General features: G+C 35.9%; 1 protein-coding gene across 4 annotated transcripts in view; it reads right to left on the bottom strand.

Moving 5' to 3' along the window:
- The window catches only part of AGTPBP1 (ATP/GTP binding carboxypeptidase 1), a 174,944-nt gene that overhangs the window by 51,205 nt on the left and 101,869 nt on the right, over nt 1-21,870 (bottom strand). For all 4 annotated transcript variants that reach the window (XM_041743506.1, XM_041743508.1, XM_041743507.1 and 1 more), the window contains 4 exons: nt 15,411-16,123; nt 6,910-6,993; nt 5,232-5,318; nt 4,999-5,147 (listed from right to left, as the gene is read on the bottom strand). In XM_041743506.1, coding sequence (XP_041599440.1) covers nt 4,999-5,147; nt 5,232-5,318; nt 6,910-6,993; nt 15,411-16,123 — 1,033 coding nt within the window. The remainder of the gene's footprint in view (nt 1-4,998; nt 5,148-5,231; nt 5,319-6,909; nt 6,994-15,410; nt 16,124-21,870) is intronic.

Raw genomic sequence — 21,870 nt, 5'->3', positions numbered from 1 at the left:
GCAGCAAGAGACAAGAAATCCCTAATCTTTGTGGGAGGAAGCATTAGGTTAACAGCAGACCTCTCCACAGAGACCGGGCAGGCCAGAAAGGGCTGGCAGGTAATAATTTTCAGGGTCCTAAACGAGAAGAACACGCAACCAAGAATACTTTACCCAGCAAGGCTCTCATTCAGAATAGAAGGAGAGATAAAGAGCTTCCAAGATAGGCAGAAACTGAAAGAATATGTGACTACCAAACCAGCTCTGCAAGAAATATTAAGGGAGACTCTGTAAAACAAAGAGGAAGTCCAAGGAAACAATCCACAAAAACAGGGACTGAATAAGTATTATGACACTAAATCCATATCTTTCAATAGTAACTCTGAACAAGAATGGGCTTAATGATGCCATCAAAAGGTACAGGGTTTCAGACTGGATAAAAAAGCAAGACCCACCGATTTGCTGTCTACAAGAGACTCATTTTAGACCTAAGCCTGAAAATGAAAGGTTGGAGAACCATTTACCATTCAAATGGTCCTCAAAAGAAAGCAGGGGTAGCCATCCTCATATCAGATAAATGACAGTTTATCCTAAAGACTATAGTAAGAAATGAAGAGGGACACTATAGCACACTTAAAGGATCTACCCAACAAGAGGACCTAACAATCATGAGTATTTATGCCCCTAATGTGGGAGCTGCCAAGTATATCAATCAATTAACAACCAAAGTTAAGACATACTTAGATAATAATACACTTATACTGGGAGACTTGAACACGGTGCTTTCTGTAATTGACAGATATTCTAAGCACAACATCACCAAAGAAACAAGAGCTTTAAATGATACACTGGACCAGATGGATTTCACAGATATTTACAGAACTTTACATCCAAACGCAACTGAATACATATTCTTCTCAAGTGCACATGGAACTTTCTCCAGAATAGAGAGAAACTTTCTCACATCCTGGGGCACAAATCAGGTCTCAACCAATACCAAAAGATTGGGATTGTCCCCTGCATATTTTCACACCATAATGTTTTGAAACTAGAACTCAATCACAAGAAGAAATTTGGAAGAAACTCAAACACGTGGAGGTTAAAGAGCATCCTGCTAAAAGATGAAAGGGTCAACCAGGAAATTAGAGAAGAATTAAAAAGATTCATGGAAACTAATGAGAATGAAGATACAACCGTTCAAAATCTTTGGGACACAGCAAAAGCAGTCCTGAGGGAGAAATACATTGCAATACAAATATCCATCCAAAAACTGGAAAGAACTCAAATACAAAACTTAACCTTGCACCTAAAGGAGCTGGAGAAAGAACAGCAAATAAAACCTACACCCAGCAGAAGAAGACAGTTAATAAAGATTTGAGCAAAAATCTCTATTTTCAATGAAATAGAGACCAGAAGAACTGTGGAACAGATCAACAGAACCAGGAGTTGGTTCTTTGAAAGAATTAATAAGATAGATAAACCATTAGCCAGCCTTACTAAAAACAAAAGAGAAAAGACTCAAATTAATAAAATCACGAATGAAAAAGGAGAGATCACCACCAATACCTAGGAAATACAAACGACTTAAAAACATATTATGAGCAGCTATACGCCAATAAATTAGGCAATCAGAAGAATTGGACGCATTTCTGGAAAACCACAAACTACCAAAACTGGAACAGGAAGAAATAGAAAACCTGAACAGGCCGATAACCAGGGAGGAAATTGAAGCAGTCATCAAAAACCTCCCAAGACACAGAAGTCCAGGGCCAAATGGCTTCCCAGGGGAATTCTATCAAACGTTTATAGAAGAAACCATACCTTTTCTACTAAAGCTGTTCAGAAAGATAGAGATGGAATATTTCCAAACTCGTTCTATGAGGCCAGCATCACCTTAATTCCAAAACCAGACAAAGACCCCACCAAAAAGGAGAATTATAGACCATTATCCCTGATGAACACAGATGCAAAAATTCTCAACAAGATATTAGCCAATTGGATCCAACGGTACATTAAGAAGATTATTCACCATGACAAAGTGGGATTTATCCCCGGGATGCAAGGCTGGTTCAACACTCATAAAGCAATCAATGTGATAGACCATATCAACGTGAGAAAAAACAAGAACCACATGATCCTCTCAATAGATGCAGAGAAAGCATTTGACAAAATACAGCATCCATTCCTGACTCTTCAGAGTGTAGCGATAGAGGGAACATTCCTCAGCATCTTAAAAGCCATCTATGGCTTTTCTCAATGGGGAAACACTGGGAGCCTTTCCCCTAAGATCAGGAACACGACAGGGATGTCCACTCTCACCACTGCTATTCAACACAGTACTAGAGAAGTCCTAGCCTCAGCAATCAGGCAACAAAAAGAAATAAAAGGCATTCAAATTGGCAAAGAAGAAATCACACTCTCCCTCTTCGCAGATGACATGATACTGTGCATAGAAAACCCAAAAGACTCCACCCCAAGATTGCTAGAACTCATACAGCAATTTAAGAGTGTGGCAGGATACAAAATCAATGCCCAGAAACCAGTGGCATTTCTAGACACTAACAATGAGACTGAAGAAAGAGAAAGGAGTCAATCCCATTTACAATTGCACCCAAAAGCATAAGATACCTAGGAATAAACCAAACCAAAGAGGTAAAGGATCTATACCCTAAAAACTACAGAACGCTTCTGAAAGAAATTGAGGATGACACAAAAGATGGAAAAATATTCCATGCTCATGGACTGGAAGAATTAATAGTGTGAAAATGTCAATGCTACCCAGGGCAATGAACACATTTAATGCAATCCCTATCAAAATACTATGGATTTCTTCCGAGAGTTGGAACAAATCATCTTAAGATTTGTGTGGAAACAGAATAGACCCCGAATAGCCAGGGGAATATTTAAAAAAAAAAAAAAAAACAGAGCTGGGGGCATCACAATGCCAGATTTCAGGTTGTACTACAAAGCTGTGGTCATCAAACAGTGTGGTACTGGCACAAAAACAGACACAGAGATCAATAGAACAGAGAATCCAGAAATGGACCCTCAACTCTATGGTCAACTAATATTCGACAAAGCAGGAAAGACTATCCACTGGAAAAAGGACAGTCTCTTCAATAAATGGTGCTGGGAAAATTGGACAGCCACGTGCAAAAAAAAGAATGAAACTAGACCATTCTCTTACACCATACACAAAGATAAATTCAAAATGGATGAAAGATCTAAATGTGAGACAAGAATCCATCAAAATCCTAGAGGAAAACACAGGCCACACCCTTTTTGAACTGGCCATAGCAACTTCTTGCAAGATACATCCACGAAGGCAAGGGAAACAAAAGCAAAAATGAATTATTGGGACTTCATCAAGATAAAAAAGCTTCTGCACAGCAAGAGAAACAGTCAACAAAAAAAAAAAAAAGAAAAGAAAAACAGTCAACAAAACTAAAAGACAACCTACAGAATGGGAGAAGATATTTGCAAGTGACCTATCAGATAGAGGGCTAGTATCCAAGATCTATAAAGAACTTATGAAACTCAACAGCAAAGAAACAATTCAATCATGAAGTGGAATGCTCCACTTCCCCCGGGTTTAAAAAAAAAAAAGGGAAAACCCCCAAATTTAAAATTAAAAAAAGGGGAAAAAAGGGGGGTTTTTTTTAAAAAAAATTTCCCCTTTTTTTTAAAAAAAAATTTAAAAAAGGGGGGAAAAAAAAAATTTAAAAAAAATTTTAAAAAAACACCCCCTTTTTTTTAAAAAAGGGAAAAAAAAAAAAAAAAAAAAAAAAAACCCCAAAAATTTTTAAATTGGGGAAAAAAAAATTTTTTAAAATTAAAAAAAAAGGGGTTTTTAAAAAAATTTTTTTGGGGGGAAAAAAAAAAATTTTTAACCAAAAGGGGTTTTTTCCCCAAAAAAAAAAAAAAAATTTTTTTTCCCCCCCCCAAATTTTTTTAAAAAAAAAAAAAAAGGGGGGGGGAAAAAAAAAAAAAGGGGGGAAAAAAAAAAAAAAACCCCCCCCGGGAAAAAAAGGGGAAAAAAAATTTTGGGGGGGGTAAAAAACGGTTTTGGGGGGAAAGGGAAAAGCACTGGATGTTATGCTATATGTTGGCAAATTGAACTCCAATGGAAAAAAAAAAAAACAGAACACAAAAAGAAAAAGACAACTATAGGTCAATATCCACCATAGCCAAGTGGGTTTTATTTTTTATGGATTACAAAAAAAAAGGCTGTTTCAACATTCAAAACTCAATCCATGTAATATGACATAACAACAGTCTAAAGAAGAAGAAAGTCACATGATCAGACCAAATGATGCAAAGCATATGACAAAATTCAGCATCCATTCATGTCAAAAAAAAAAACCTCAGCATATCGCAATAGAAGGAAATATCTTCAACTAGACCATTAATCTTTTAAAACTTGCAGAAAACTATAGCTAACATCTTAGTAAAGGTGACAAGGAAAGGTACAAGGCTTTGTGGTGATGAAGTATTCTGTATCTTGATTGTGGTGACTGGTTTAAGAATCTACAAATGTAATCAAATGGCACGAAACTCTGCGCCCACACTGCACCAATGTCAAATCCTCACTCTGTGATGCTACTACGGTTATGGAAGATGTAGCCACTGGAGGAAACCCAGTGAAGAGAACATGACACCTTCCTGAAATTTCTATCACATTTTTATGAGACTATTCAAAGTTAAAAAGATTACTTTAATTCTCTTCTAGATGAACTAACATTAAAAACTAGATCTTATGCGGCATAAGTAACAAACCTTTAGTTATATTTAATTTGGATGAAGTCAAAGATATTCATTACATTTTAAAGGGTTTTCACAACAAAGGAAAGCTCAGCTTATTTCAGATTTTGCATAATAAATATGTGAATTTTGAGAACTAGAGAAAATCAAAGGAACACTGAACTTTTAAACATGTCAGTAATTAAAAAAAAAAAACTTATGTCCTTCGGTTATGATGCCTGCATACCTTCTAAATTTGGGGAATAAAACATTTCTTACCATAATTAAATTGACTGTTGGACTTTTCACAGTTAATGATGTTAAACCGGTAAGCAACACCCGGTCGCATTCCGCTGACCTCAAAGTAAAACCACTGGTGATAATGATTGCTATTTATATCTGAGTTCAAAATAAGATCATATTCATTTCTGAAAACAGAAAATAAAGAAATCTGATGACAATTAGGAAAATATTTGTGTTTAGACAAAATGAGAAAATTTTAAATGACTTACTTTCTAATTTGAATTACTTTGCGCAGATTCCCAGATTCGAATTTGGAGTTAAACTTCAAAATATCTCCTTCTTCTGGAATGGCGTAACTAAACAGAATTTTTAAAGTGAGTATAATAAAATACATTGCATGTAAACACGTGAACAAAAGATAAATAAAACTACGCTACAAATTAAAAATATACCACCTCATGGCGACCTCACCCATCTCATTATTATGAAATACCATTATAAACCAAAAATTATAACCACACAAGCAAAACACAAACTCTGGCTAACATTTATAGATTTAAAAATTATAATTATAGGTGGAGATTTGTTCCCACATTTAGAGTGAATGTTAATCACAAGAAATTTTGCCTCACTGAAGAAATGTCATTCCTAAATACTAATCATATAAAAAGACCAGATATATTTTTTAAAATTCATATTACTGAGTAGCAATAATTCTAATTAAACTATGTGGTTCTCAGGTGAAAATATTTTAAGTTTATAGAGCTCTATTACATAATAGATATTATACAGTCCGGTTTCTCTTCAGATCATATAAATCTTTCGCCTTTTACATAACAGATATTATCTATTAGTGCCAAAAAGGTGAAGGTTTTGTCTGCACTTTACATAGTCACTACTTTAGTTAAGTATTTACTGAGTGCCTATAAGGTACTATATCTGGTTTTAGTTGTATATCTGCTCATTTCCCTGATTAAATACCAATTCTTCCTCTTCTGGAGCTTACATTTCAATAGGGGTTAACTAAGACCCCAAGAAGCTCAATGATTTTGTCAAAAGTCACTTGAGTTAGAAATAGCACTGGTATGTATGCCATACTCGGGGTTTCTGAGTTTCTCTTTTTATCACATCTGCATGATCTGTATGATACAGAATTAAAGGAATGAAATAACTAAGATTTTTGAATAAGGTAGATTTGGCTTTCATCTTTAAGATTATTCGAAATTCAATCATTAGCTTTGATACAGCTTTTACACCCTTATTTCTCTGACAAAGATCTTTAAAAAGTGTTTTATTTCCTCCAAAAAGACCAGTTAAGATGTGAAATTCTCCCCAAAATATTAGAATATTGAGAGAGGGGGTAATCCATTGAGGGCTAATTAAATTTCTCATCTAAGGAGATAATAGTCACAATCATCATTTCCAATTTTTGTGTATTTACTTATATTTAATCCCTAAAATGTGATATCAGTGATAACCCTAAATTGTAAATAACACCAATGCATGAAGCATCATAAACAAATGGCTTCACAAGTCAAGAAAGTAATAAAAAGGACCGATGCACATCATAAGCGGTAAGAGACAAGGAGAGTAGTGGGAACTATGGAGAAGTTAGCAAGCATATGCTCCTTCTAAAAGAGATGGTAATTTGCTGTCCCAAGGAAATGAAGGCTCACTATTACAGGACAAGGCAGCATTTCATGTGAAACTTCCACCCTCTCCAATGAAGGTAATTTTAGATTTTTTTTTAAAACACAGCATCACTTTGTAATCTTTCTCTTACTATAAGCCCATTAAAAGTCTACCTAAGTACAAACAAAGCCTGTAATATATCCAATTTAACATGGGCAAGCTAGGAGGGAATTAGCTTTTTTTTTTTTAATTTTACAAATAACAATGAAAGAGTATAAATACAACTAATAAAAGTAAAAGCAACAACAGACTTACTTTGGGTTATCTAAGTCATACACCACTCGATCTATGATATCACTCTGATGTATTAGCCTCTCAATATCTTGAGCAATTTTTGTCCTGAAATCATAAAAGAGAAGTGTGACCATCAAAATTCATTATTATATGCCAAGGCACAACTTTCTCCAGAATAAATTTTGGAAAAAAAAATAAGTTTTGGATGAAAAAAAGTACAAAATGGTAAAACTTTCTTAAAATAATCATTCCTCTATATTTTGTACACAGAAAAAATTATCAATACATAAGAAAACAAAAATTACTATTTCTCAAGTCCGAATTCCAGAAAATAACTGTGTAGAATTCAGCAAGTCCAATAAACTTAAAAAAAATCCTGAATGTATATTATGACTTCCTATATAGAAAAGATATCAAGTCACTCTCTAGCCCTCAAGCAAATAATTTTATAAGCATAATAACAGCAGTAAAGATCTAAAAGGCAGAAATTGTGTACAAGGGAGATTTTTTAAATCCACTCTTGCTGGAATTTAGCTAAAATGCAACTGGCGATGGACTCTAACATTCTGCAGAATCTGTGCTCTCTTCTGTAGCTGGAGAGGAAATGTGGAGGGGAGGGGAATACTTGTGTCGGGAAACAGAGAGTGAACCCTGAATCTCTAGGATTCTCAGGGCCTGATTTCCCCCTGAATCAGTCCAACAAAATGGACATCAACCAACAGGAAGATTCCTAAAATCCCTGCCACTCACCTAGAAGAGTGAGCCACACACAAATCCCACAATCTTCCCTGTCAGTAATTAAATGAAGGAATACAACAATTGCTGCAAGTAGCACCAAACTGTAACCAAATCAGAACAAATTTGGAACATAAAGCCAGGTGCCTGGGACCCCAGGTACACTGGCCACAAAGATCATGGTAAGAAGTTGCCTGACACAGTATCACCTGCCATATTATCACTACTCTAAAAGAAGAAGCCAATTATACGAACCGATTTAAATTTCAAGTTTCTCTGTTTCAGCTAAAAATTGGTAATGCAGATTAGAACTGTATTCTATTGATTTATTGATATAGCAGAATGAGAAAATCTGCCAAAATGGTTATAATAAAATCTTAAGAATACACTGAACACTGAAAGTCTCCCGAACTTCAAGAAGATGTGAAACTAGTCTCCTGCACAAAAATGTTTCTTTGTGATTATGGAGTATTAGCTCTCACATAGTTTAGAAATATATCTAATAATATCACAGTATAACTTCAGAATGAGCTAAGACCTTATTCTGATGAAGAACTCAAAATTATCAAGAAAACATTAAAAGGTATGATAGTTACAGGAAAAAAATTTTAAGAATGTACAACTCTAAATTTATTTTTAGTTTTTTTTTTTTAAAGATTTTATTTATTTATTCATCAGAGACAGATCCGAGAGAGAGAGGCAGAGAGACAGGCAGAAGGAGAAGCAGGCTCCATGCAGGGAGCCCGATATGGGACTTGATCCTGTCTCCAGGATCATGCCCTGGACTGAAGGCGGCGCTAAACTGCTGAGCCACCCAGGCTGCCCATATTTTTAGTTTTATTCTACAAAAAATAACATCACTGACAAGCAGTTTATTTAAAAAAAAAAACAGTATCAAAGGATTATGATATAAATCCTTGTTTAAGTTCATTGTCATAACTTTCAAATGGCAAGTTCTTTATAAAGAAATAACCTTTTAAAAAGCTATTACAAAAAAAAAATAAATAAAAAGCTATTACAATAACAAACAAGTCCAAAACATCTATCTCCCAGACCTTCAACAATAAAAGAGATGGCACTCATATATATTCAGATATACCATACCAAAAAAAAAATGAATATTTAAGTATAGGTGAATGACTAAATATATCTATTTGCCAGAGTAAGGAGTCTCTCATGTTCTGTCTCCCTCTCTGATATTTCCCATTCATTTTTTCTTCTTTCCCCTTTAATCCCTTTCACTATTTTTTATATTCCCCATATAGTGAAACCATACGTTTGTCCTTCTCTGATTGACTTACTTCACTCAGCATAATACCCTCCAGTTCCATCCATGTTGAAGCAAATGGTGGGTATTTGTCGTTTCTAATAGCTGAGTAATATTCCATTGTATACATAGACCACATCTTCTTTATCCATTCATCTTTCGATGGACACGGAGGCTCATTCCACAGTTTGGCTATTGTGGACATTGCTGCTATAAACATTGGGGTGCAGATGTCCGGGCGTTTCACTGCATCTGTATCTTTGGGGTAAATCCCCAGCAGTGCAATTGCTGGGTCATTAGGGTAGCTCTAGTTTTAACTTTTTAAGGAAACTCCACACAGTTTTCCAGAGTGGCTGTACCAGTTCACATTCCCACCAACAGTGCAAGAGGGTTCCCCTTTCTCCACATCCTCTCCAACACAAAAACAGATACTTGACAAAAGTTTGGGGGTTTAATGGAAAATATTATCAACAGCCTGATAAACAGCCCAGTTCTATAGCAAATTTCCATAGTATAAGAGTGTCAGAATAGCACAGACAGCCATAGGGCGGGGACAGGTCTAAGTGTGTGAGCTGACCCAGTGGTGCTGTGGGGATTACAAAGCACAGGCTCCATCTAAAAAACAAACTGACTGCTGCCAGACAGGAACCACAGATTAAGTCTGTCACACCAGTTTTTCAAGAAACATCAGAAAGTCGGATTTCTATGCAGAATATCCCACATTTTAAATGTTTGCAATCAATAAAAACAAACAAAAAACAAAACCAGTCTGCAAGTGAAGCCCAACATCATGTACAAGTTAATGGGCAGTGGTTTTCAACCTTTGATTGTATTTTAGGGGACACAGTGGCCCATGTATATTACACTAGACCTAACATAACACCTGAAGGAAATACCTACCCTGCCACCAACCCTCATTAATAAAGAGGAAAACCAGTCCTTTATTCAGGCATGGATTAGTGTTAAGCAACCAACTTGCATAAAAGAATGTCAATTCCTTCCTTCCTTTACTTCACCTGCCTATTAAAATACATAGTTCTCCAGTCAAAACAAAACAAAACAATAAATATGTTCCAGGTACCCTCAGGGACTATAATCTTAAACTTACTAACATTCAGTATCTATCAAAGATCTGGCCCAGAAGAGGGGCTTTATTTATAAACACAAATATACACACAACCTTAAGTTAGGTTTCAACCAATACAGAGCAGCCTTACAAGAAACAATTTAATATATCTCCTTGCTATATTTACTATGAGGATATTATGGGGAGTGTTGTTGTTCATTACATAGGTACTCCCAGAGGATCCAGAAAAGATAATCTTTATAGAGAGTATGGTTCATGACCACTATATATAAATGAACAGGCTTATGATCTAGGCCAGAGTTAGACTCCTGACTCTGCCATGTACTAGCAGCATAACCTTGGATAAGCTGCTCAAAAACCCTAACCTCCACACAGTCTTCCGTAAAATAATAAGAAGAGCAATTTCCTTACAGAGCCATTATACCATGAAATGGCATACTTTATATACAAATATACACTGCATGTAAAGTGCTGATTACTTAGTTGTCTGGCCCATAAAAAAACACTCAGTAAAAGTTATGTGCTGCTGTTGCTCCTACTAAGATTTCTACTATTGTTGCCATTCCAGAAGTACTCATATTTCCCGAGCCACTCTGAACTTACGAAAAAGAAATCCAAGGTTTTGCTTTATTTATTTTGCTTTGGCCACAATTATTCTACTTTTTAATTTTAAACTTCTGAACAGATAATATAATGACATGGAGCAAAAATCACATGCTACATAAAAGTATAAGATGGAGACTCTTATACACTTATACACTTCCAACACAACCCATATCCTCCACTCATCCAGTAACTACTTTCATTACTTTCCCTCCACAAGGAGCTTACAGCTCCTTTCCATCAGTGCCTAGATATCTTTTTGGTTTTTAATCACTGCACTGTATTCACAGAAAAGATATACCATAATGTATCTAACTAGTTGATTGATGTGCACAACACCATAACAAATGACTTTGAACACCATTTCACAGATGTGCAAATCGTATGCATAAGGTCTATATGCCATGCATATAAATTCTGAATTTCCAGATATGGGATTAATGTGTCCAAGGAAATATGTACTGTTAATCTTGATAGATCTTGTCAGACTGCCCTCCACAAGAAGTACTATCATTTTACAATCCCATTATTGATGTATAAGAGAGCCAGTTTCTCCACAGCCACATCAATAGAACGTGCCAGCAAACTTCTAGATTTTGACAATTTGCTATGTGGGACATGGTATCTCAATATATTTTAATTTGCATTTCTTTTATTTTGAGAGAAGTTGAACATATTTCTGTGAATAAGAGCCACTGTATTTCCTTGACACATTTTTCTTTTTTTTTTGATAAAAGTATTTTTGTACACAATCTTTTTCTTTTTAAACTTTTTATTTTTTTTTATTTATGATAGTCACACACAGAGAGAGAGGCAGAGACATAGGCAGAGAGGAAGAAGCAGGCTCCAAGGACCAGGAGCCCGGTGTGGGATTTGATCTCGGGTCTCCAGGATTGCGCCCTGGGCCAAAGGCAGGCGCCAAAGCGCTACGCCACTCAGGGATCCCTTTGTACAGTATCTTAAATACTTTTTAAAACAAGGCAATATGAAATATATTTTATTATATAGCTAGGCAATTTTTCTAAAACACACAAAAAATAATGGAAAGTAAAATCAAAATGCTAAAAGTTACTACCTCCAGGGAATGGGGCAAAGAGCGACCTTTCTTCTACTTTTTCTCATGCTCTAATTTTATGAAAACAGGAAAAATGCATCCCAAAATGCTAAGCATTCTTTAAACATCAAGCGATAATTTCACTTTAATTTATTAGCCAACTAAATCAAACATATGGATTCAAGTAATTATCAGTAGGTGATTACAATAAAAATTTTTAAGGGTTAACACACAGTATCTACATTGAGATATGAAGCTTGTAATAGGTTTTTCTCCTTCCAAATGAGATGGAGAAATTTTTAATGAAGTTTTATTCATTTGCTGCATTATTTTAAAAAGATTAATGGGGATGCGTGGGTGGCTCAGCTTCAGCTCAGGTCGTGTCCCAGGGTCCGGGATCAAGCCCCAAATCAGGCTCCCTAGAGGGAGCCTGCTTCTCCCTCTGCCTATGTCTCTGCCTCTCTCTTCTCTGTCTCTCATGAATAAATAAATGAAATCTTTAAAAAAATTAATGATTAAAAGATCAGTGATAATCATTCAACAGAAATTCAAAATAACAAAAAGAGATTTTCAATGAGTAATTTTAAGGAGTCTAATGCTTTCTTTTCTAAAAATGATAAAATAGTAAATCCTTATTAATCTTGACATTATTCATTTACAATTCTACTCCATTCACATATGGGCTGGGCGAAAAAGTTGGAAAATAATTTACAAAATGTTTATCATTTGCTCAAAAACTAAATTGCAGAAGACTAGGCAGATAAGATAAGCAAAGTAGAAACATCCTCAATGTAGTATTTCAAAAAAGGAAGCATTTCTGAGTACTGAGAAATTCTTATTACCTGGCCTCTATTGGATACCTGATCACAAACACAGAACCAGAAAGCCTCAGACAGTCTAGCTAGCAACTGGGGTCAAACAAACCTTTTCCCTTAAGGACTAAATAGTAAATATTTTAGTCTTTGCAAAGCCACATGCTCTCTATGACAACCATTCAACTCTGCCACTGTGGCACCAAAACAGCCATAGATCACACGTAAGCAAATAGCTGTGCTCCAAAAAACCTTTATTTATAAACACAAATATGAATGTCATATAATTTTCATGTGTCACAAAATGTTACTTTTCTTTGGATTTTTTTTGAACCATTTAAATGTGTAAAAAGCATTCTTAGCTTACGGGCTGAACAGAAACAAGTAGTAGTGAGCTGCATTTGACACAAGGGGCTGTAGTTTGCTAACCATGTTGAGGTGAATAACAAACTTTTCTGATCATGACCTACAAGAAATACATTTTAAAAACCAATGCCCTGGTCAGGTGTCTGGGTGGCTCAGGTTAAGTATCTGACTCCTGATTTCTGCTCAGGTCATGATCTCAGGGCATGGAATCAAGCCCCATTTTGGGTTCTTGCACTCAGCGGGGCATTTGCTAGAGATTCTCTCTCTACCCCTCTGTCCTCCCCACCCCTGCATATGCTTCTGCACTTTCTCTCTATAAAATGCATAGATAAATCTTTAAAGAAAATACTGCCCTGAATGCGCATGCACATGCTCACACATATACCTGAAACAAAGGATTATGACATAATACTTTGCTGTACTACATGCGACACACTGTTACCTTCTCTTTTTTTTTTTCTTTTAATTTTTATTTATTTATTTATGATAGTCACAGAGAGAGAGGCAGAGACACAGGCACAGGGAGAAGAAGCAGGCCCCATGCACCGGGAGCCTGACGTGGGATTCGACCCCGGGTCTCCAGGATCGCGCCCTGGGCCAAAGGCAGGCGCTAAACCGCTGCGCCACCCAGGGATCCCAGTTACCTTCTCTTTTAATACTGGTTTCTAATGGGCATCAATCCACAGTTTGAAAAGAAAATTGGTTATCTAGAGAAATTAAATTATTTTGCTGAAACACACATACACACAATCAGTGGAAGAGTCAAGTCTAAAATCCAAACATTTTGACTTGCTTCTCAGAGTACCGTGGCTGCCAGGACACACCACACTGACTCATCACTCGTATCAAGTCAAATCCACTGGTTCAAGTATGTTTGCTACATGAGTTTGTTCTTCCAGTCTCAAATTAATGTCACTTGAAAGAATAAATGCAGGTCCCCTACAGTTCCTGGGTGTATCTCCTGACGACAAACTGAGAAGACAAAGGTTTAACAGGATGAACTTTGTCCCCATCATTGCAACTGTTCTCAGGGCTACTTCTCTATCCTCTGACATCAATCTAAATCCCCCTTTCCCTCAGTTATCACTCTGCAAGTCTTGGCTTAAGTAACCCAAACTTAGAGAAGTCTAAGCCCCTGGCAATCCTATCATATCATTCCAGAGTGGCTATGACATGCCCACTCACACTTAAAATGAGTGGATCACATGAGTTCCACACATTCAACCTGCTGCCATTGTGTACAAGCAATCTTACCACCTTTAGCTGATCTGGGTCAAGAGAATAGAGCCAATTTCTGCCTGCTGGTCCTAGACAGAAGAGTCTTAAATAACTTGTTGACAACCACAGCTTGTAGTTAAGTTGCACCCTTACTATGTGCCCCATGGGAAGACTGCATCCACTCTGAGCACCAGGACTAACCCTGCAGAACTCAGAGGTACCCAGACAGAAAGCACCAAGCCCCAGCAGGACACTGCAAACTACAAGTAGGTAGGACCACTTCCTGTCCTCACCTCCCAATATGAGACCTATGTATTCTTTGTTTTGAGGATACAGAACTGTGTGGATATACTTTAGTGCATGTACTTCATTTTGAAAGATGACAACCCATCACTGCAGAGTATTTCCTCCTACTTGGAGCTTCACCTGTGCCTTCTGAAGGCCATTCTAGCACTCTAAGAGGCCAGCTGTCTCTGGATAATGCAGTGTGTGATGCAACCAGTGCATGCCAGGGCACATGTCCACTCCCACAAAACCTTCCCAGCAAAGTGGGTCCCTTGTTCTGATGCTATGTTGTATGTGATTCCATACCTGTGGGTCAAGGAGCCAACTGGTAGCATTAAACATATACCAAGTTGCTAAGTAAAAATGATTAATTTATACTATACACTAAATATTAAAAAATTAATAAGATACAGTTGTTGCTTTATAAAAGCCTACAGTCCAAGGATAATCAAATGCCCACAGCAGTGTCTTCCTTTATCATTACATATTATACAACAAGAGCATCATGTTTTTAGGCACAAGTAAACCATCATCACAAAACCCTAAACATAATCACTGAAAATAGTCAAGTTGCACTGCAAATGTATTTATATGCCAAATATTACTAGATGGTAATACTTAAAACTATTTGTAATTTCTAAAATTAATTGGCAAGATTGAATAACTTTAGTCAGTTTTTATGAATCCCAAATTTTCATACTGAGTAGCTCCACTTTCAATTTTTACAACAAAAGAATACTGTCCACATTTTTAAAAAATCATATATCTAAATCAAGCTCAAATTATAATAAAATTACAAATTAATATATTACTAATATTTATTCAAAAATTAGTAAATAATCTGTATTTTCAGATCCCAGCTAAATAAAAAATTTCTAAATTGTCCAATGGTCAGGTTTATTATGCCTGCTTCATTTGAATAAGTAATGAGCTTAGAAAATAAAGTTAACCCATAAGGATAAATTGCAAGTAAGTGCAAAATGTCCAAAGAAGGTAAAAAATTACCAATAACTTTAATTCAGAGTACTCTTCTTCCTAAATACCCATATTTTGACAATGGTCTTGTTTAAAAGAAAGAAGAAACTTGTAACTCACCTTTGTACACCATAAGGTCTTTCTAAAATAGGCTCTTTGAATGGGGGTGGAATGTGACCAAAATAATCAGGATAAGCCACCTCTGAATATTCTGGGACAGACTTTGTATTTTTCACAATCTCAATATAGAGATCTGAGTCGTGGAGTGTGGGTCCATCAGAGACTTCTACTGATGCTTGTTCCACTGATGAAGTAGATTCTGTATCTTCATCATCCTCAGTTTCAACTCCAGTACAACAAAGCTTCCCTAGCTGAACTGTTCTGCCCTCAAACAGAACATTTCCACAAGTGGCCATGTGTGGACAAGCTTTAGTGCACGTGAGGACAGTAAGAGGGAGACTGTAGTCCTTCTTCGCTCCTGCAGTAAAACCTGGGGCTGTCTGAGGAGGGATATTCTGCAAAGTAATTCGGTCCAAGGCCTTTACAATATCATTGTTTAAGCCCTGGGCTGAAGATATAGTTCTGTTTTGATCACCTAGCTGCTGTTGTGATGTTCTGTCATTATCTTTAATATCTTCTTTTGCCAGATCCACACAGGTATGTTTCTTATCACTTTCATCTGCTTTAGGAGACACATTCGTCCTTACAATTCCTTTTCTTAAATTGCCTGGATTGCCAGAGGCTTCCTCTCCCGCAGTAGGAACAACAATAGGCCCGCGTACTTTTCCCTCAAATACAAAAGGCTTTGGTTCTTTGGAGATTAAATCATAATCCTTTGAAAATAAAAAATATGTTTAATCTTTTATCTGTAAATATTAAAATGTATCAACAAAACTAAGACTATATTCTTGTACATGCTGTTTCAGAAAACTAACATCTGAAAGTCACAAAAATGGATAAAACGGTATGTTTTAATTTCACTAATAAAAAGTATTTGGCCACAAAATTCATTACTTATTTTACTTTTTCTATTATAAAAATAATACCTACATGTAAGAGAAATATGTGGAATTTTACCAAAGCACAAAGATATCAAAAGCATCCAGATTCTTATTAAAGGAAACACAACAACCTAATTGTTATTCATTAATTCAACAATTAGAGTATCTTTTGTGCCAAGCAATGTTTCAGGTACTCAAGCCCCATTAGCTTAAAAACAGACACAAACAAAAAAAAAAAAACTCTTCCTTCTTGCAGCTTACATTCTTCTATGTAAGGAAGGCAGAGGACTGTCAACACAAGTAATAAACATGACATAGGGATGTTTGGGCGGCTCAGCAGGTTAAGCATCCACTCTTGATTTTGGCTCAGGTCAGGATCTCAGGGTACTGGGATCAAGCCCCTTACTCCATCACGCTCTGGGCTCAGTAGGGAGTCTGCTTGAGGATTCCCTCCCTTTCCCTCTGCCCTCTCCCCTGCTTGGGTGCTCTCTCTCTCATCCCTCTATAAAATAATCTTTTTTTTAAATGACATAAATGTATTTTGTGGAATGAGAGTAGGCTAAAATGTTAAAGAGGGGATCTACTTTCGTGTAGATTGAGAGTGCCAAAGGGAGGAAAAGTGGGCTGTGATTTTAAATGCCATGGATTAGGAAAACCTCATTAAGAAGAGGACATATAAGCAAAGGCAAAAAGGACTGCCATGCATAGGACCCAGAACAGGAGAATGCCTGGTATATGCAGAGAACAAGAAGGAGGTTAGGATGGCTGGCACAGAATGAGCAAGATGAATTCCAAGATGTAAAAGAGAACCAGATATTGTAGGGCTTTGCAGGCTATTTTAAAACTTTAGGTTTTACTTTGAATGACACTGGGAGCCAATGGAAGGTCTGGGGAAAAGGACTGCCATGACATGGCTTAAATTCAGAAACAAAACAAAACAAAATAGAACCTATAAGCACAGGATTTAGCCACCTGGAGTACAGGGTTTCTTAACCACAGGGGTTGAGACAATTGATCTAAATAATTCTTTTTTAAAGAGACAGAAGCAAATCATAAGAGGCTCAACTACAGAGAACAAACTAAGGATTAATGGAGGGAGGTAGGCAGGGAACGAGTGAAAAGGGTGATGCACATTAAGGAGGGCACTTCTGATGAGCACTGGGTATTATATGTAAGTCATAAATTGCTAAATTCTAAGCATGAAACCAATTTTACCATGTATGTTAACTAACTAGAATTTAATAAAAACTTGAAATATATATATATATAAATATATATACATAAATACATATACTAATCCTCTAACCCACGTTTTGCAAATATTTTTCTGAATTTATATTTCATCGTTTAATTTTCTTTAACTTCTTTACACACTTAATGTGGTGAAAATTAAGAATCTTTTCCTTTGTGATTCACTTCTTAAATACCCACTTCATAAAAACCAGGGATTCAAGATGGTTCACTTCGCTCAGCCCCTGTCCCGCATCTACTCCAAGGAGATAGTAGAGGCACAAAGGAGGTAGTAGCTAGGTGGCTCTGCATTACACATGCATATAAAAACTCTGTTGATTTATAAAGACTAGCATACAAAGAATAGTGCTGAATTAAGTGGCATTTAATATCTCGATGTCACTGTGATCTAAGAAGATACTTCAGTATCAAAGTCAACATGCAGCAGATGAAGTTTTCCCATAAGCAAGGGTGTAATATGAAAGCTGCTTTTTTTAAAAAAGTAAAAGCACATTCTGCATACATAAATAAATTTAAAATAAGTTGAGGCAAACCGTTAAGATGTTTTATTTTTAGAACAGTAAGTTAACTGTAAATATTTTGATGTTACATCTATAATCTGAGATCATGCTAAATTGAGAAAAACATCCCTTAAACTACAATTTAATGCATGGGGAAAAATATAAAAAATAGTAATTTCTAAATAAATAAATAGATAGATAGATGAATAATACAGATACAGTAATTTAAAAAAAAAGGTAATTCCAGCTATAATTTTCAGATCACCCTAGTAATGTGTTATGGGTCCATTTTTCCTGGAAGAGCTTAAACTAAAGCAGTTTCCACTGTTTTGGAGAATTTTGAATTTAATTTTAACTTTGGCTATTGTTTGGAAAAGATGGACTGCCTGTGTAGATATGAAGAATAGTTTTTTCATAAAACAGATGTTTATTTTTTATTAAAACGACCACTGTACTTGTTTTACACCATTTGTATACCTGTGGTGAACTATAAAATTTAGGAATTAAAATGTGACCCTGTAATTCTAAAAAACAAACAAAAAAAAGAGTTTTATTGTAAGAAACATGGAAAGCTAGGTATCCACCCACAGAAACTTCTATAATTCTTGGCTAAGATACTAAAGTATTTTAAATACAAAATAAAATAAAATATTTTGAGTACAAGTGGATAAAGACACCAAAAATGAAGAGCAGATAGTAATGAAGATGGGATCCCAAAGTGTTAAGACTGAAGATGGCTTTCACTTGGAAAACATTTGCTACACCAGGCAACCTGGAGTTTAGGTTTTCTCATCTCAGACTATGAAGAATAGGAGACTATTCCAGAACCTGCATGACATGGGGTGTCTACCAAAAGATACTCCTCCCATGAAGATGAAATCCTAGAGTACAAAACCTTTGATATAAAGACCCTAGAAATACCTCCACCACAAAGCAAATAGCAAGGAACAGCTGTTTCAAACCTTAGCAGTAAAAGGGTAAAAAAAAAAAAAAAAATCACTATCATAAAATGGTACCAAAGCCTGCCGTCACATCACACAGACTACATCCTGAACTCATTATCTGAATGATCCAAAAACCCTCATGGAGGAAGGTAACCTTTAAGAGAGTCTGTCAAAAGGAGTAACAACAAAAACTTCTGGAGTTTCCACATTAAGCTCCACAAATATAAAGAAAATTACCATCTCATAGGGGGAAAAAAACTAAATGAAAAACTAAGCAAGTAGAAAAAAAGGAACTAAAACAAACAGACGTAGAAAAAGACCTGCAAGAACTTCAGACACTAAAACTGTAAGACTAAATAAATCGATATATTTTAATATGTTTAAAGAAATAAAAGGCAAGAAACAGAAGTTTAAGAATGATGAAACAGGGGTGCCAGGGTGGCTCAGCTGGTTAAGCGTCTGCCTTTGGCTCAGATCATGATCTCAGGGTCCTGGGATGGAGTCCCAGGTCAGGTTCCTTGCTCAGAGGGGAGTCTGCTTCTCCCTCTGCCCCTCCCCACCCTAGCTCCTGCTCCTATTCTCTCTCAAATAAATTAAATAAAATATATTTTTAAAAAAGAGAGAGAGAGGATGATGAAACAGATTTTTTTAAAACCTTCTAAAACCAAAAATAAATATGAATGCCTAATAGATGTTTGTAATGACTGATCAGACAGAGCCAAAAACAAAATTACGAAACTGCCTGAATGAATTTAGTTGTACACAGCACAGAAAAAGAGAAGGAAAACACAATAAAGAGTTAAAATATATGGAGAGAGTAAAAAAGTATACATCCAATTAGTAATGCCAAAAGAAAAAAGGAAAGAGGCAGTATCTGGAGGAGAGATGAGTTTTTCCAAACCCTAAGAGAAAACAACTCACAGATTCCAAAACACAGTGAATCCTAAACAAGATTTTAAAAAGAATACCCCGGTGGCTCAGCGGTTTAGCACCACCTTCAGCCTAGGGCCTGATCCTGGAGACCTGGGATAGAGTCCCACACTAAGGAGTAGATGCTCAATAATAATAAAAGAGATATTTCAAGTAGAAGGAAAGTAAATCAGTCTAAAGGTCTGAGAAACAAGAAGTTTTGGAAAACAAAAAAGTAGTAAAAATGTGGGTAAAGCAGTACTATCATACAGATTTTTTTTAAAGCTGTTAAAACATAAATTAAAAGTGTGTACGTTGGTTTGTGATGTGATTATAATGTATTCCAAAGTTTCCTTTAATAATTAAGAAAGAAGGTCCTAATTAACTTCAGAAAGTAAAAATGTATGTTACAACATCAAGAGTAGCTAGAATTTCTGCATATATGTCAATACTCAAACTTATACGTTAAAGGAATGTCGTTTACTGAATGTAAATTGTACCTCCACAAAGGTGATTAAAATTTTAAAAAGGGACTATATAGCTTTCAAACAAACAAGGGTGAAACAGTGAAACAAAAAAGTAGTCAATTCAAATGAAGACCAAAAAGAAAAAGATACAGATGAAACAAATTAAAACACAAAATATGATCTCATAAATCCAAATATAATAATAATTATGTGTAAATGAACTAAACGCTCCAGTTAAATGGCAAAGACTCCAACTTGATTTTTTAAAAATATAACTGTATACTGTTTAAAAAATTAAACATCAGGATCCCTGGGTGGCTCAGGTTTAGTGCATGCCTTCATCACAGGGCATGATATTGGAGTGCCAGGATCGAGTCTCACATCAGGCTCCCTGCGTGGAGCCTGCTTCTCCCTCTGGCTGTGTCTCTGCCTCTCTCTCTGTATCTCTCATGAATGATAAATAAAATCTTTAAAAATAAATAAAAATAAAAGATAAATATCTAAGGATAGCAAAAAGTTGAAAGTAAAAAGATTTAAAAAGATATCAGGCAAGGGCACCTGAGTGATTCAGTGGGTTGAGCATCTGACTCCTGATTTTGGCTCATGTCGTCATCTCACATTTGTGGGATTGAGCCCAAGCTGAACGTGGAGCCTGTTCAAGATTCTCTCTCCCTCTGCCCCTCCTGCCCCCCCTAACTCACATGCTTGACATCTCTCAAAATTAAAGTAAAAATAAAAGATACCAGGCAAGTCACCAAAATTAATTTAGCTACATTAATATCTTTTTAAACTTTTTGCCTTAAATTCTTAGGAATAAGCAACTTTACAGCATCAGTAATTTCATAACTATTAAAAGTTCATTGCAGGGGCACCTGCGTGGCTCATTCAGTTAAAAGTCTGTCTGATTCTTGATTTTGGCTCAGGTCATTATCTCAGGGTTCTAGGATGGAGCCCTGTGTTGGGCTCCATGCTCAGCATGGAGTCTGCTCCAGATTTCTCTCTCCCCCTCGTCCCCACCCTCTATTCTCTTTCTCTAATAAGATAATCTTAAAAAAAAAGTTCATCTCAGAAAGAACAGAAATCAATTCACATTTATATGCAATAAATAATAAGCCTCAAAAAATAAGTAATAAAAACTGACCTACAAAAAGGAGACACATTTGCAATCACAGTGAGAGACTTTTAACACATTTTTCACAGTAATTGATAGCACTGGAATAAAAATTGAGAAGGACAGAAAGATCTCCTTAACATGATAACCAATCTTATCCCAATGGGGAAACATACAACTGTGCTGGACAGCTGTGAAACAGTTCATTCCAAGGATATAAGAAATAATAACAAAAGGTGACCTAATTCAAAGCCATAAAATAAACGCCCAAAATTTCAAAAGATTCTAACCATAAAGAATGTCCTCTTATGTTGCTACAAAACGCTAGAAATCAATAATAAAAAATTTTATTGGCATAGCTCTGTGATGGTCATCCAGTTTTTTGAAAATGTGCTTA

Source organism: Vulpes lagopus, chromosome 2 (assembly GCF_018345385.1).
Source record: "Vulpes lagopus strain Blue_001 chromosome 2, ASM1834538v1, whole genome shotgun sequence".
Lineage (NCBI taxonomy): Eukaryota > Metazoa > Chordata > Mammalia > Carnivora > Canidae > Vulpes > Vulpes lagopus.
This window is presented reverse-complemented; position numbering and strand designations above follow the sequence as displayed.